At 41.4% G+C, this 16,954-nt stretch overlaps 1 protein-coding gene across 1 annotated transcript in view; it reads right to left on the bottom strand.

Annotated features, from left to right (window-relative positions):
- CPA6 (carboxypeptidase A6) overlaps positions 1-3,086 on the bottom strand; it is an 82,375-nt gene extending 79,289 nt beyond the window's left edge. Inside the window, exon 1 of the mRNA XM_062633232.1 lies at positions 2,889-3,086. Within this exon, the coding sequence (XP_062489216.1) occupies positions 2,889-2,986 (98 nt within the window). The 5' untranslated portion in view covers positions 2,987-3,086. The remainder of the gene's footprint in view (positions 1-2,888) is intronic.
- Positions 3,087-16,954: the final 13,868 nt, after the last annotated feature.

The following is a 16,954-nucleotide window of genomic DNA, read 5'->3' as shown; positions in this document are numbered from 1 at the left end:
TCCCCTTGCCTATCTCCCCTAGAACCTGTGGAATACTCTGCCCAAACCCTGATGTGTCCCCTCCCCTTGCCTATCTCCCCTAGAACCTGTGGAATACTCTGCCCAAACCCTGATGTGTCCCCTCCCCTTGCCTATCTCCCCTGGAACCTTTGGACAGAGCATTCAAGTGGGAGAAGGAAAAATGTGTGAGTATAGTTCTGAATTTGCTGCAGGGTAGCTGGTTAGCAGGGTCTTCTAGAGGTGAAGGCAGTAGCTCCCAGCTCCTCTTGAGGTACTGCAGGCACAAGCGCATAGAGGCTGATTGAACTCCTGTATGTTCTGTGAGATAGCTAAAGGCAAATACACCTGCTCTTCAGTGAACTCAGTGGGCACGAGAGCTCCTGCCTCCTTGCTCAGACGTCCCAACTATTTGTTGACTTCCTGAAGGTATCTGGAATACATTTGCATAAAGATGTGTCCATATGGCACACCTGGCCTGCTCTGAACACAGTTTGGAGAGGTTGGCTTGGAGAAACATGTGCAATTCCAGTTAATTGTCTTGGGTTGGAGTCCTCAGCTAAAGAGCTGCAATTGCTCTGTACCTCCTAGTGCTGGCTTCAGTTTGTGAGAAATATTTTCCATTGCTTTTTTTGTTCCTTTTTTTCCTTTCTCGTATCCTTTTTGCCCTAATTCTATTTATGCCTTTCCCCTATATGTTACAGCCTCATAGAAGTGACTAGGATTGACACACATTTCTTAGCACAAAATGAAGTCAGGTGGCTGGGACACCCCTTTTATTGCCTTTCTCAAAAAAAAAGAAAAAACAACCCGAAACCCTACCAAAATATTTTTCCCTTTAGGTGATGATGAGGTTCAGGAGTGATGGCAATACCCACTTAACTGTTCTTACTCAATTGCACACACAGAGGGAATTAAATGATTCTGCCCAAGACATTTGGCTGATGACAGATGCCTCAGAAGGACAAGATGTAGTCATAATTCTGAAGGAACCTTCATCCTGGTACAAACAATTTTTTTCATCGTCTCTTATTGACACAAATAATGCCAGGGTAGTAGGAATGGAAAAGATTAGTAGAGTGGGAAAAAGATCAGGTTATTTTTCCAGTTTGTGTTACACATGTGTTACACATTCTGGTTTCTGTTACAAATGTGACCACATTTTCAGCAAGGCTTGTAAATACATCTTGGCCCCCTACTACAATTGCCTATTGACCAAGGGTTTTTATAATGAACTCTAGCCTTTTATTTTTTATTATTATTTTCTTTTTTAGTAGTGATTTTTGTTGCGCTTGCCGAAACTCTGGAAGCTGATGAGACACCTTGTTTTTCTGGACTAGACTCTACGCAAAATCTTCTAGGACGGGGATCAACAGGGAGAGTTTGGGTGCGTCCTTCACACGTCACTTGGGGCACATAAAATGATTCAACAAGAAAATGATTTTTAAAACTTGTAACAGTTGATGAATCACATGCTTAGCAGAGGCCAAATACATGAATCTGCATGCATTGTTCTTCTATTTTAACCAACTGGATTATAGATGGACAATCTCCCTTAAACGTAAAGGATATTAAAATGTATATTTTGACATCTTGTACCTTGATCAATGGATAGCTCATGTAACTAATATTCAGAAAAAGTTATGTACCAGCACTGGGAATGTGTTACTCATCTCAATGTCATCTCCAAATAAACTCAATACAATACTGACTTTAAAACAATTGGGTCTTATCAAGACCATGACTGTGCAATGGGCTCCAGACAGAGCAAACAGTGCAGGTGCACAAACCTTATGCCATGGCTTTGAAGAACAGTTCACTGTTCTGCCCCATTCCTTTCTGCACTGCCAGGAGAGCTCCTGAGTGTGGTGGTCACTTTGGTTTCACACAGCAAGGATCGACACCGGGACAGAGGAACTAACTGGACATGGTGGAACAGCTGTCAAATGTTTAACTACTTTCTGTCACTAACTGTAACCCAGGGGTGAATGGCTTCATATCACATTACCATGTCCTTGAAGCTCAAGGCGTGTTTTGAGGTTTTTAAGCTTCATTTTAGTAGTGGAATTTCCATGCCTGGCTTGGCTACTTTAATACAATAAAAAGAATAATACAGTTCCTACTTCCACAGGGAGGTGTGCTTCTCCGGAGGAATTTGCTGGTCAGTCTAAATGAATTTTATAGCGCCTGTGAAAAGATGGCTTCTAATGCCCCTATGTATGATTGTCTTTTCATTTGCATCACAAAGCTCTCTATTTTGTTAAATACTTGCTAAAACCGAAGTGTTTAAGCCAGGCAAAAAGAACATACACTTTGGAGGCAAAGCCTAGCACTGATACCACAGTGTGCCTTTTATTACTGCTTAGTTCCGTCTTTCTAACACGCATTTGAACTTCAAATGAAAACAAAAGTAAAGTTAAAAAAAAGGCTAGTTTGAAACACATGTAAAAGTCTTCACTTGCTTACAGGAAGGTTAATCAGGTTCCCCTATTGGTTGCACTGTTTATGCATTCAGTAAGACCACACATCGTTCAACTTTAAAAAAAATCCCACACGAAAATCGTCCCCTCAAGGAAAATACAAACCTTCATTCATTTCAGAGCACGGTGAAGCCTCTGTGCTGTACAACCACAATGTCTCTTTCTACAAGGACACTAAAACTTTCCTCCCCCGGTGCAGCATCCTTCCGATTACTGTAAGAGACAGCACCTTTCGCAAGAAAGCGCCGGAGCATGCCATACTGCATGGAAACAAGCAAACCAACCTCTCAGCAGAACCCGTCTGTACAAGCCGGTTCTTGGGACAGGTCAGGGGAAGGAGCGCGGCCGCGGAGCTACTGCCGCCCCTCCCGGGCGGTAAGGGACGGCGGGCGGACAGACGGACAGACTTACCCGGCGTACCGGCCGCCGTGGCCGCGGAGCGGCAGCGCAGCCTGGAGGCAGAGCAGACAAAGGGGCAGGAGCGTGGAGAGGCTCCCGCGGAGCGGCATCGTGCGGGGACGCGATGCCACCGAGACCGACACCTCCACCACCGGTGCCGCCGCGCCCGGCCCAGGTGGCGAGTGCCGCGCACACAAAGCCGGCTCGGAGGCGGGGGCCGGGAGGAGCGGGGAGGTCGGAGGTGTCTCTGGTGCCAGCGGCGAGAGAAGAGAGTCGGGGGGGGGCCGGGGACGGCGGCGGGACGGGGCGGGGAAGGAGGGCGGACGGGAGGTGCGGGGGGTGCGCGGCCCCGCAGCCGCTGCCTGTCCCGGGGGTGGGCCGGGGGCTGGCAAGGGGAGGGCTGCAGCCAGCAGCCCCCCGTAGGGACGGCGGCTGCGGAAAGAGGGGTGTGAGGGGTGGGCTGCACCCGCAGGTGCTGCGCCCAGTGAGCGCAGCGGTGAGCGGCGTCGGGGGATTACCACTGTGATTTTCCCTGTTGGGGAATGAGTTGGGTCCGGTGAGATGCCTGCATAAAACACAAGCGGTGGAGAGTTCCATTAGGAACCACGAGGGGAGGAGAAAGTGGGATTTCAAGTTACCAGTGTTGCAAAAAGTCTTGGGCCTGAGTAGTGGGATAGGAGAAGAGAGGCTGATACAGTAAAATAAAAACTAAGCTTAATTTTTATTATTTCTTTTTTTTTTTAACTGAGCGTTTGCTACCTCTTTTCTACACTGGTGGGGGTGAAAGAGCCATATAAAGATAAGTCACTGGAGCACTGGGAATAACAAGGAAAATGGGGAGAGTTTTGTTGCAAATAATGGTATTTTATAGAAAACACTTGGAGTACTTGTTAACGTAGATAAATTATGCCAATATGGCATAAACTGATAGCCCCTTCGATACTCTTAGGTTGACTTTCATTACAAGAAGCAAAAAGTGCTTAAACCTAACTGGTTCTCAGCCTCTCAAAGTAAAAATAATGGGTGGCTGTAGACAAATAAAACCACTGACATTTGAATGTGTGTGAGAACTTCTGTAAATCCCTGTTAATGCTTCAGAGACACGGGGAGCTTTTCAAAAAGGACTGTATTAAACCTTGCACACTACATATTCTATGGCTGAAAGGCAAACGAACATTTTCCTTTGTCTCTGTTTCCATACCAGCACTAAATCTGACACTAATTTTGTGATAAGAGTCTGGAGATGGAAAAGACTCGATCCAGGGCAGGATTATTCTGTTCAGTTACTGGCGCTCTCACCGTTGAGCTGCCTGTCCCCGCAACATTCAGTGCTTAAAATCTTGAATTCATTTCTTCTGAGGCTCTGCAGAGGTGAATTTATCTGTGTGCTTATACACAGATGTGCATTCAGCATAAGATGCTGTTCATCTCTTCTTGAAAACACTTCCCATTTACTGTAGGCAGCACCCAAAGCCTTTTCTGCAAATCTTCAATCTTGTAACAAATGCAACTTTTAACTTTACAGGCACCTACTTAATAGAGCCTCTACTGTTTGTTCAGAGGTGATTTCAAAGGTAAAAACAGCTGATCTGAAAAGAAGTAAGTGACTTTTGGAGGGCATGATTGTGGTATTGGAACAGAAAACCATGCTTTATTTCATATACTGTTCCTGGTTACTTTTCTTACTATGTGTCCTTGCTACAGCTGAAGTGCATTGGCTAATACATCAGTTATTAAAAAGTTTGCAAAATGTAGTTTGGCTATTATTCTAAAATATTTGCTTTGAGGATAAAAACCTGGTTTTATTGGAGTTAGGAAGAATTTTGCTATTGGCTTCTGTTTGCAAAATGGTTTGGCTACTATTCTAGAATTACTGCTTTCAAGAGGACAAAAAAAGTTTTCCTCTTAGGGAGAATTTTATTATGGGCTTCTGTGGCTCTAGATTCCAGTCTTAAATCCTGCCTTTCTGCAGCAGGAAGTAAAATGCAAGAAAGTAAAATGCACTGAAAGTAAAATGCAAGAAGATATGAAAAAGAAATGGGAATTCAAGCACCAAAACTAAATAATGAAGATAAGAAACAGAGTGTGGAATAAGGACTCAAAGAAATATCTTGCTGTCTTTCCTAGTATGTCCTACTTCTGCTTTTTAAAATTAATTTTAAAATAATCAAAAATCACACCTTTAGAGCTGTGGAGAATCTGGAGAGAGAAATAGCTCAAAAATATCAAAAAGGGCTTTAACAGGGGTAGGGGTAGTGAGGGGGGTACAGATGTCTCATTCTCTCTCTGATCCATCAGTAGGTGATGGGGCAGACTGGGTGGCGGGCTGGTAACTCTGACATGCTGGCAGCTAGGAAGGGATTAAAATGCTGTAGTTCAACTTGAAGTTACACATGTAGTAAGTCTACTTTCCTGACAAGATGTGGCTATAAAACTTGCACCCAGCTAAGCAAAGGATTTGTGAGACAGAAGGTAGGAGTTTCTTTTCCTTCATTTCTTGCAGCTGAAAAGAGGAATTGCCAACATCAAGGATTTTATTGTGCAGCTTTGACTTGGAGGTGATGAGAGGCTGTGAAGGGACAGGAAAAAAAACATATATGGTTTCTCCTTTAATAAAACAATATGTGGGGTTTATCACAGCATCCCACACTTTACAAGGAACACAGGCTGCTGAAACAGAGGCAATTCTACATGGCATGGAAACAAGAAAGGCTTCCTGTAAAGTGAGTGGGCAGGCAGCCTACATTTGCCACATGAACTTGAGAACATGCCATTTATTGAGAAGTCTGTAATTACACAGAAGAACAGAAAAAAAGGGAATAGTTTCTTGTAAGTGTATTTTATACCTTTGAGCTGTCCCAACTCACACCTTCTCATACATTCATAGAATAGTTTGGGTTGGAAGGGACCTTCAAAGGTCATCTAATCCATTCCCCCAGCAATGAGCAGGGACATCTTCAAATAGATCAGGTTGCCCAGAACCACATCCAGCCTGGCCTTGAATGTCTCCAGGGATGGCGCATCCACCACCTCTCTGGGCAACCTGTTCTGCCCTTCATGAGAAGGATGCATCATCTTGAATAAACAATCCGTGCTGTACATTTGTTAAAGCCAAAATGGTTCAGAAACAGGAGTTAAAGCAACGTTCATGTTGTTCTAGTTTAAAACATACTGGTCAAAAATAAATCGGAGTGTGTTCATGTTGGGATTTGCACTGCTGTATCTAGTTTAAAAAGACTGAAGATGATTGAGTGCACTGTCCTTTTCAAGATCTGCTCTCCATTTCTTTTAACTCACATGGAGACCTTGACAGGTGAAGGACAGTAAAAGTGGCCCTGCCGATTCTGTGTTAGCTTAGGTTGAGGGTCTAAAAGAACATGAAAGCAATATAATCCATGCATGAGTGCCAAAGCCTCATATATAACTTTAACTAACCACTCTGTGTAGTGAGAGGAGTGTTCCTGTAGCAACAGAGTAGTAGTACTCACAGGTTGTGCTGAGCTTTGTACTGTCAGGGACAAGCTGCTGTTGGTACCTGAGCTAGCCTAAACTTAGTTGGGGTATCAGGCTGCTACAGACATGTCTGTGCTTCTCTATGTAGGTTTGCTACCTTTTCTTTCATCCTTCCCTGTCCCTGCTCCCACCTCCTTTAAGTTTCTTCAACCTCCCAGTCAGCCTGCTAACACAGCTATGTGGTTGTAGAATCATTGAATGGTTTGGAAGGAACCTTAAAGACCATATAGTTCCAACCCCCTGGCATGGGCAGGGACACCTTCTACTAGACAAGGCTGCTCAAAGTCCCATCTGACCTGGCCTTGAACACTGCCAGGGATGGGGCAGTCACAGCTTCTCTGGGCAGCCTGTTCCAGTCTCACCACCCTCATAGTGAAGAATTTCTTCCTTATAGCTAATCTAAATCTAACTGTTTTCAGTTTAAAGCCATTATCCCGGGCAGCCTGTTCCAGTCTCACCACCCTCATAGTGAAGAATTTCTTCCTTATAGCTAATCTAAATCTAACTGTTTTCAGTTTAAAGCCATTATCCCTTGTCCTATCACTACTTGCTCTTATAAAAAGTCCACCTCCAGCTTTCAGAAGGTACTTCTTTCTGGGTCTTCTGATAATTGGTACTTGGGAAGGTGTCACCATCACCCTGCCCTCACTGGGTCTAAGTCATGGCAGCACAGGAAAGAGTAAATGATAGCTGGTTTTGTAACAATGAACCAGTTCTGAACATTGCTTTGCAGGTTATTCAGATGTAATTAGCTTTCTCAAGTGAATGACACATGTCTTCAAAAGGGATGAGTTTTGATATTAAGAACTTTGACATTCTGTCATAAGCTTACTTGGGGGCGCTGCATTACTACAACTGAGTCATTTTATTTGCACTTGTGTCAATGGCACTGAACTGTTATAAAATGTTTCAATTAAGTGAAAGAATGGAACTCTTGAAGTATTCATGTCTTCTGCTATTATCCTGTTATTCTGCAGGAGGATAGGAACACAGGTTAAATATTCTTTCCTATTTTGTAGAAATGAGAGACATTTAAATATGTGTATGCTTTAAAAGGAGCTAAAGGAAATTAGATGTGTAACAGACAAATCATCAACAGATCAACCCCCTCCCCCCCAGAGTCCTTAGAAACCACACTGATAGATAACCTCAGATGACAGTATTACAAACCTGATGAGTTCTGTTCCTTAGCATGGTTTTAATCTTGGAAAGGCTGTTACACTTAGGTTCGTGCCTTTCTTTATACATATGGAATTTCTTATTAAAGCTAACCATGGGAGGAAAAAAAATATTCTTTGAAGGAGCTCTGGCAGGCAACATTGTGAGGGAAAGCTTGTTCTGTCTTGAGAGTCTGCCTTAAGATATGCATGGCCACTTGGATTTAAACTTTTGGCCACGAGCTGTGAAATAAAGCATTGCTCATGACAATTCCCTAAACATTTTTTTTCTTTTTGTAATTGTATAGAAGTGGATAAACAAATTGCAGTGTGACTGTATGTAGACTTTGTCTCAGATGTTTCTTTACCCCTGCTAACACTTAAAGAGAAAACATAAAAAAGGTTTCCTGTAGCTGAACCTACAGGATTTTTATTTGAGTCAAAATAAAGTCTTTCATTAGGCAAGCGATTTCTCTAGCTTTTCTGTTGTGGCGAAAATTCCAGACTGGGAACTATGAGGATGGCAATTTAGAAACTTCTTGCACCTCCTACACAAATCATGTGTGTTTACTTTCTGTACAAATGATTTGTGTCTAGTAACACATTCAACTTGTATTGCACATTCCTCCAGCCCTCTCTCAATTTCTGTACTTTGCAGTAATCAAACTTCCTCTAACTTCATGTAACCAGTAACCAGTATTTTGGAGTTGTTTCACGGATGGGGATACTAAGATATGGGGAGGCTGAACATTTGTGCCAGGAAGAAGAGCAAGTCCTTGGCAACAGTAAGTATAGCATTTGGGTCTCCTGACACTAACCACTGGAACATATGCCATTAATGAATTTGTACTAGGTTGTATTTTTAATCTAAAAGGCAAATACATTTATTCCCAGAGTCAAACTTGTCTGAGCTACTCAAGCTTAGATACAGTTTCACTTCTTTGCTACAAGGGGAGTGGCACATTGTCATGGTTTAAGCCCAGCCGGCAACCCAGACATCACGCAGCCGTTCACTCACTCCCCCCCCACTTCCTCCCCCTGCTCCCAGAGGGATGGGGAGGAGAATCAAAAGAATGTAACTCCCACGGGTTGAGATAAGAACAGTCCAGTAACCAAGGAATAACACAAACCACTACTGCTACCACCAATAATAATAATGATAAGGGAAATAACAAGGGAAGAGAATACAACTGCTCACCACCCGCCGACTGATACCCAGCCCGACCCGAGCTGTGATCTATCCCTTCCGGGTAACTACCCCCAGTTTATATAGTGGGCATGATGTGCTGTGGTGTGGAATACCTCTTTGGCTACTTTGGGTCAGGTCCTGTCTCTGCTTCCTCCCAGCTTCCCCTCCTCCCTGGCAGAGCATGAGACTCAGAAAGTCTTTGGTCAGAGTAAACATTACTGAGCAGCCACTAAAAACATCGGTGTTATCAGCGCTGTTCCCAGGCTGAAAGTCAAAAACACAGCACTGCACCAGCTACTAAGAAGGAGAAAAAATGACTGCTACTGCTGAACCCAGGACACCTATTCACAGTGAAAGATTATGTTCAGTATCTAGTTTTAATATACATATTATTTGCAGTCATTGGGTACCCAGTAATGACATTTTATAATGTTGAGAAGAAAGAACAAATCGTAAGTCTTTCCTGTTAAGGTGGTGAGGCACTGGAATAGGTTGCTCAGGGAGGCTGTGAATGCTCCATCCCTGGTAGTGTTCAAGAACAGGCTGGACGAGGCCTTGGGTGATATGGTTTAGTGTGAGGTGTCCCTGCCCATGGCAGGGGGGTTGGAACTTGATGATCTTAAGGTCCTTTCCAACCCTAACTGTTCTATGATTCTATGATAACAATAATTATTTTGAAATATGGCGAGAAATCTATGTGAATTCTGAACCACTGAACTGAGTTTGTAACTGCTCTATAGCAGCTACTGCACACAAAACGTGACATGTGCTGAGTTTTTATTTATACCAACTACCATTTACCATATGTGCACATATGAAAAAGTTTAGGAGGAAAGGTACCTTTGAAAGAATAAGTTCAGTACAATAGTGTGCTGTGCAACTCTCCACACAACTCCCAGTTGCAGACATTCTTCAGTGGACTATCTTTACATCTTCCGGGAGGAAAGTGAACGTTATATAGAATATCATTCTGGAAGAAACAACTGAGTTGTTAATTTATCTGTCAGCTGCACTGGCATGAAAAGTGTCTTTCCTCCTCCTCCCTTTCTTACCCTTAACATTGCCTGATAATTATCAGGTCATTTTACCATCTGTGCCTGGAATGATATTTTGATTGTCCTCCTTCAAATGTGGATGCCTTAATAGCCTAAAACTGTATATAATTAGGTAGCATGTACTTCAGAGATTTATGGAAGTTGAATACTGAAAAATGCTCAAAAGACTGAAAAATGGAAATGATAAAAATAATGGTATTGCAGGATTCTGTCGTTCCAGTTCTGAAACATCAAAAAGCCAGAGAATAAAGTGAAATCTGGTGAAATATGTCAGAGAACAGAACAGAACAGAGGAGGAAAATAGTATTTAATGCAAGCATCCTTGTGTCTTGCAAGTAGGCAGCACTACAGCAAGACAATACCACTTGTGTGTTGTCAGCTTTCCCAACAAACTGGATGCATGTGAGCTTGGCCATAGGAAATATTTTCAGTTGGGAGATAATAGAGAACTGCAGTACCCTGAGGGTCCTGAGGGCACTGACAACCCTGCCTGCCCCTGCCCATGGCCTAGGACTCCCCTCACCCTGTCCACAGCCTAGGGCCCCATGGCAGCCCCAGTGGCACTGCAGTAGGGCTGGTTTCCGGCTCCCCACATCCCTGCCCTGCCCAGTCATGGGCCCCACCAAGCTGAGCCCACCCGTGGGACCACATCCCAGCCTGGCTCTGGGCTGTCCCTGTCCTTGTGGAGGTGCCCAATGCCTGGGGCTGGGGCTGCTCCCAGTGCCTCTGGTTGCTCCATGGTGGTACCCGAAGGAGCCCCTAATGCTCCTGGCCTTCAGGGACCTGCCAGTTTTTAATACTCCCTAACATTAACTTGATGTTTATCTATCATCTTCTCCATCTTGGTAGTGCAGTTCAAATCAGAGGCAAGTGGTTACAAAACCAGAAAAGGCAGGGAGGCAGAAGCTTGCAAGTACCAGAAGTTGCAGCATAATCATAAATATGAAAATATGATGCCAAAAAGAAAAACCTGAACTCAACCCCCCCATGTTTCTGATTAACACTCTTGTTGAGTTTACAGCCATTGAGTCAGTTTGACAAATATTCTACTGAATTAACAAGAGCTGACTTCACATAATTTTTGGGTCAGGAAGGAATATCATCATGAGAATTTCATAATTTCATCATGAACAAGATGGAAGTTGTGGGATTCAGAAATTTGCACTGAAAGATTGGAATACGCATAAGAAGTTATCTGTAGTGATCTCCTGGTGGGGGCCCTGTCCTTTAAAAGTTACTCTTTTAATTAGAAAAAAATAAATCAAAGGGCAACCTGTAAAACTGTTTCTAATCTTTCCTAAGAGAAAGTATTAAAAAAAGTTTGCAAAAAGAAAAAGGTGCTAAAGATGCTCAATATTTTCCTCCAGTGCAGATCAAGAGTTATTTTCACCTGACATCCATGTTGGTAACGCTGTTTCACACAGACTTACAGTATGGGAAGGACACGTGGTATAGTTGAAGAACTTTTTACATGACAGTTTAGCTTTTTCTCCTTGCTGTTGATAGGGAGAGTTAACTGAGGGCAATATCTAAGCTAGTCCTGCTAGTCTTTATAGTATGTGATCTGAATGCAGTATCTGTTTTTCTTCATTAGAAAGAATGAAGTTCTACCCTAGTGTTTGATAATTTGGATAGCATGTAGTCTTTATCACTCATTGCTCTCTTAAACATGGTTTCAGGCATGGCAGAAAGCGGCTGAGACACAGAACTGCAAGGTTTTTTCACTTTATTTTTACTTGGATTGATGAAACTTCCCTGCATAAGCAAAGACACTCCCTCCACTGCCCCACAAATGTAAAGATGTACTTTTCTCTTGATAGGCTGTTTCACTGTCAAAGGAACAAGAAATAAAAACCTGAAAGGAATACATTAAATAAAACCAAACCAAACCAAAGTATTTTCACCTGCTTTGTTACTGTCCACAGATGTAAACACATGAAGACACTGGGCAGTAACAGCCAAACAGAGTGAAGATACCTTTACCCCTTAGGAGCCTGTTAAATCGTCTTTCACCTCTCTGCATAGTCAGTCAGTGGATGGCAACTTGTTACCTCTGTAAGTGATGCCTTTCTCTGCTGTTTCTCAATGCTTTTATGTGTGTTTCACATGTCATCTTTCACTCTCTGTGTAACTCTAGAAGTGGGGTAATTCTTTATGATAACATTTAACCCAGGTTAAGTTTAATTAAGTATAGTAGATAAACTCAATTCAGATTCAATTATCAGCTCAATTATTCAATTTTTGATTCAACTACCTTGCTAAACTTTAAAAGTTGTGTTTGCCTCTCTTTTATCTTCCAGCCCAGCTGGTGTCCTGCTTTCTTGCCCACAACATACACCTGAAATACCAGACAATGAATATTTTAGGACCTGGGCTCCACAGAGTGAAAACTTCCTTTACTCTAAGACACCAAGTAAGAAGAGCTGTGGGACCTTTTCCCTGGGAATGAATTACAGTTTACTGCCTTCTATTAGTGCAAAGCTCGGTTGTGAAGATCCTTATGAATGGTCAGGGATAGTCTATCCAAGTAATGTCTTCATTAACATGGAAATATTTTAGCAGAATCCCATTTTGCTTCCAGTGACGCAGATAACACTGGGGATAAACAAATGACTGCAGCTGCGATTACTGTTGTTTCCAAGAAAATGGCAAGTAACTCTGTATGTACTTCAGTCAAATTTTGTCAAATTGGTTGATACATCTGATCGAATTAGACTATCCATGTACCATGGAAACTGTTTCCATAGCAAAAGTCTCTTAGCTCAGAGACAGTTCCCTCTGGATTAAATCCAAGGGTTCAGAATGATAATCTAGAGTTTTCTCTAACAGCTGGGAAAGACAATACTTAAGAGGAAATTGCTACGCAACTAACTGAAGGTTTTACCATTCCATTGGTGGAATATATTACCTTCCAGAGCAAGAGAAGTGCCATGATGTTTCCTTCCATTCCATGCGTCTTTGGTGTTCAAAATGCCATTGGGTGGTTTAGAGGCAGTTGCACATTCTGTCAATATTCTCAGTTACCTGCCAGAAATACAGATAATTGATGGCACCCCTTTGTAGAACAGCTGTAATACAGTCTTCTTCTGTAACACCTCAAAAAGACCAGTTACTCTACTGTAGAGAAAGTACTTTTAACCCATGTAGAGGGAGGGCGGAGAGAGTAAAAAGCATGTAATGGGAAGGTTTTTCGCATTACATACTTCATACCTGTTTGAAATCTGATAAAGAAAGAATTGTGGGATCTTGATGCTTGTGAATCTACATATTAACAAAGCCCAGGAAGGGTACTGGTTGGGATTTATTAAGGGTTAAATGAAAAAGATGTGTTATTTCCTAAACAGTGCTCTAATATACAGAAATAAAATCTGTATTGAATTGAAAGGTTCTTTGAGAAGAAATTATGTTATGGCCTGAAGACACAATTGAATGATTTCTGTTTCCCAGGAAATAGGACAGCAGTGGCTAAGAGCCCATCCTGGTTCAGGATTGAAATAGGAGCAGCAATTAAATAAAATAAACAAACAAACGAAAGTAATAAGAAAAAAGGAGAAATATATAGCAGCGGATGCACATATTATACACTTATAAATTCTGAATTATAAGAGGATCTAAAACCATCAGGAAGAAATTCATGACTGGCAAGCCTAAGAACAAAAGGGTTTAAATACATTTGGTAGAGTGTAAATCCTAGCAGTGGCAAAGAGCCACTGCTTGATAGGTAAATTGTTAATAATAATGCAGAAATAGCAACAGGACTATCTTTTGGGAGAAGCAAGAAACAACATTATATCCTTATACCACAAGAGAATCAGGAAGTTGTTTCAGCAGTAATCAAGGAGGAACATGAATAATATCTAACCAAGGATATAAAAAAAAGAAAATTAATCATAATAGCCACAGAAGCTGTATCCTGGTTCCTCATGATTTTAAATAAATACGGGATTTCTGAAAAGTTTATGGAAAAGTCAAATACTGTTACATATTATATATTACAAAGGCACAGTGGCTGATCCAGGTAAGCATAAGCTTGCTATTCTGACACAAGTCCTAGGGAAGACAGAGGAGTGGTTTATACATGGTGCAATTAGAAAAAAGTCTGAGGGTTGGAGTAGAAGTAATGCTAGTGAGTATGGTTTGTGGAAAAATCTGAATTGAGTATGCTTGGCACTTGTTTAAAAAGTGTAAGTTACCCCTCTGGAAGTTGGTTTGATTGCTGTATAACAATAAAATGTTATTTTATTGTGCTGTTGCACAATAAAATGTGCAACATTTTCAGACTTTGGGGAAGTACAATACATGATTTCATATTGTCTGATGTTCTGATTAGCACAAATCAAGAATAGCTCTATGCAATATCAGTGAAGAGCAAATTCACCGTTTAAGAACTGACAGATAAACCACAGAAAGTAGTGGTTATTAGAAAATTGTAATTAATGGGAGCCATCCAAGTAAGGCTCCATAGGTACAAGTAGTAAGTCTGACGTAGGACTTCCAGTTGTGATTTGGAAGTAAATGTAAATGCATTACTGGAAGGCATTTACTTGCAAATTACATTCAACTAGTGCAATCGGCAGAGGAGCAATGACGTACAGAGGATCACCTGAGTGGCTTAAGTTCTGTTTGATGTGCTTTTCCTATTAGCAAAGGGATGATTTATAACATCTGAGGCAATTATCCTGTGTTTGATAGGATGTGGAAGTGACCATCAGCTGAAGTTGTTTAGTAGGAGACTGAGACTAGCCCAGTTTTGACTCCTAGGGGATAGTTGATCTCCTAATTACCCACTACATATGAAACTTCAATATGAAAGCAAAATTAGAGATGGCAAAAGAAAACAAAATCTATTTATGGGTATTTGCCATGCTGTTGGGAGACAGTGGTTAAAATCTGGGGCCAGGAGTCTGAGGGACTTCAAATGTTCGACTAGGCCTTGCTGCTAGCCTGCTGATGACTGCACAAGTTACATCATCTTTCTCAACTTAAGTTTCCCTGTCTAGAAAAGACGTATAATGATACTCAGGATTCTCAAAGAGCACTTAATGAAAAGTAAAAAGTGACAGCTGGTCTTACTGGCCCTGTATTATCTTAACTACAGCCTCATGTGATGGATGTAGCTAATAACTGCTGTAAAACATACCTGTGATAAAGAAACAGACTGACAAAACTCTTAATGAATGTAAAGGTGAGGATGTCTTTTGGAGTCTCACATCCTTCCAAGCATTTAGTGATATTCAAAGTTCAAAGAATCAGAATGACAATATACCACTGCAGCTCACTGGGTCGTTCTTGCAGAGTAGCCCCATATAAGCCGTAGAGACATACTCGGCCTTTCTAGCTAGTGCAGGTCACTTGTGGCATGAGACAGGTAACTGCAGACAAAGCTTTGGGGTCTTCTTTTGGCAGCTGAGCTAGAACTACTTACTTTGACAGCTGAAACTTCTCAGTAAAAATGCCTTCTTTACAATCTCTTTCATACTAATCTGTGGATATGCACCTCTCTTGCTTGTCCTGATGTTTGCTTGAAAGTGACAGCAAAAATTCTAGAAAATCATGGACATTGACAGAACTAATCCTATGAAGAATTACTATTTTTTAAAAATAAACCCATAAAAAAGATCTGCCACCCTTATGGCATACCTGATGTTTCTCATTATACAGGTTTCCTGCAGCACATCAGCATCATGGCCTTGAAGAGCTGGAGGCACTGCCTATTTTCAAGTCCAGTGCTAAAGCAAGAGCTACTGTAAGGGGTGAGTGGCTCCCTACAGCCCAAAGAACTTATCAGCTCTGTAGGAAGGCAGCTGTAGTACCTCTATCCCTCTCAGACAACATGACTGTGTGTGACAAATTACTGGGATTACCAGTAAGAACTGCAGTAAGAAGTGCCTTTGCACTGATAACAAAAAAAATTCTGTCCAAAACTAATGAAGGTTTAAGCCAGAGACTATGAAGAATAAACTTCTAGAAGGGAGTGAAGGGTGAGTATGAACCTATCTAAAGTGTTTATCAAACCTCAGTCCTTCTAATCCAGCTTCTTTCCTTTAGCTGTGCCAAGGAGCATTTTAGTAGAAGATACTAAAACCCTTTACTTAGTGTGGAATTGTCTGTCTCTCTGATTAGGTTTCATCCTGATCTCTCTTTCTAACAAACATGCACTCTGAAGGTTGATATTTCACAACTTTCTTATATGTAGTTCAGTTTCTAAACACAGAACTAGCTTCTAATCACACCTGGCAAAACTTCACTGGGGTTTGAAATTTTTAGAATCAGTGCCATCATTTTTTTTAACCCATGATGAACTCCATCTTGTCACTGGGATTATATATGCGTATTTGAACACAGTCATTCTTTAAGAAATATATTAGCTTTAAAAACATAAAAATTTGTTCTGCTTTATTTCAGAACCCTCTCTGTATCTTTCAATGTGATTTTATTACCCGATTTATAAAATGTCAGGCATTTGTTTTTCAAATGACTTATTTCAATGACCTATTAAGAAGGCTACTATGACCCACTAGGAATAATTTACGTCAGTCTCCTGCCATCTAGTGTCAGAAATAACGCATTTCCACTTCCTACTGCTGGCACATGCTCTTGAGTTTTAAACCGCATGACAAAAACTATAAAATACCGTGGAGTTACTTTTTTGTCTGTATTTAGAACTTTAGCACATTGTTAAAAGCAGATGTTTTTGCAGGTATGCAAACACCTTGGTTTCCATTATAAATGGAATTGGCGAGAATATGTGAGATTAAAAAAACAATTGTTGGTGTACCCAAGAAATCGGTACCCTGGAAAGTATGGTTACTCAAATTACCTTTGGATCTCAGCAAATAAAGGTTAGGGTTTAGTGGTTTTAAAATGTCATATCTTAGTGTCTCATGCCTCAGTAATTACTGGTAATTCAACAGCCTCAATCCTTTCTTATTGAGGAGGAGGGGTTTGATATTCCATTGAAGGCTCCATCTAAATCTGTAAATATTGTGCAAGGAGTTATTAACTGGGGGGCAGCAGCAGGGCTGTGTTTCAACAGAATACTTCATGATGAGAAACAATATGAAGAAAACAATATATATGAATGATACTGTTTTCCACTCTTCCTGCTCCAAACAATTTTAATATTTCTTGATACACTTGCTATGGGTATTGATCATGTCTAGG

Source organism: Pezoporus occidentalis, unplaced genomic scaffold (assembly GCF_034315485.1).
Source record: "Pezoporus occidentalis ecotype Australia unplaced genomic scaffold, CSIRO_AGI_Poc_V1 ctg4, whole genome shotgun sequence".
Classification (NCBI taxonomy): domain Eukaryota; kingdom Metazoa; phylum Chordata; class Aves; order Psittaciformes; family Psittacidae; genus Pezoporus; species Pezoporus occidentalis.
Note: the sequence above shows the minus strand (reverse complement) of the source record. Positions and strands in the feature narration are given on the sequence as shown.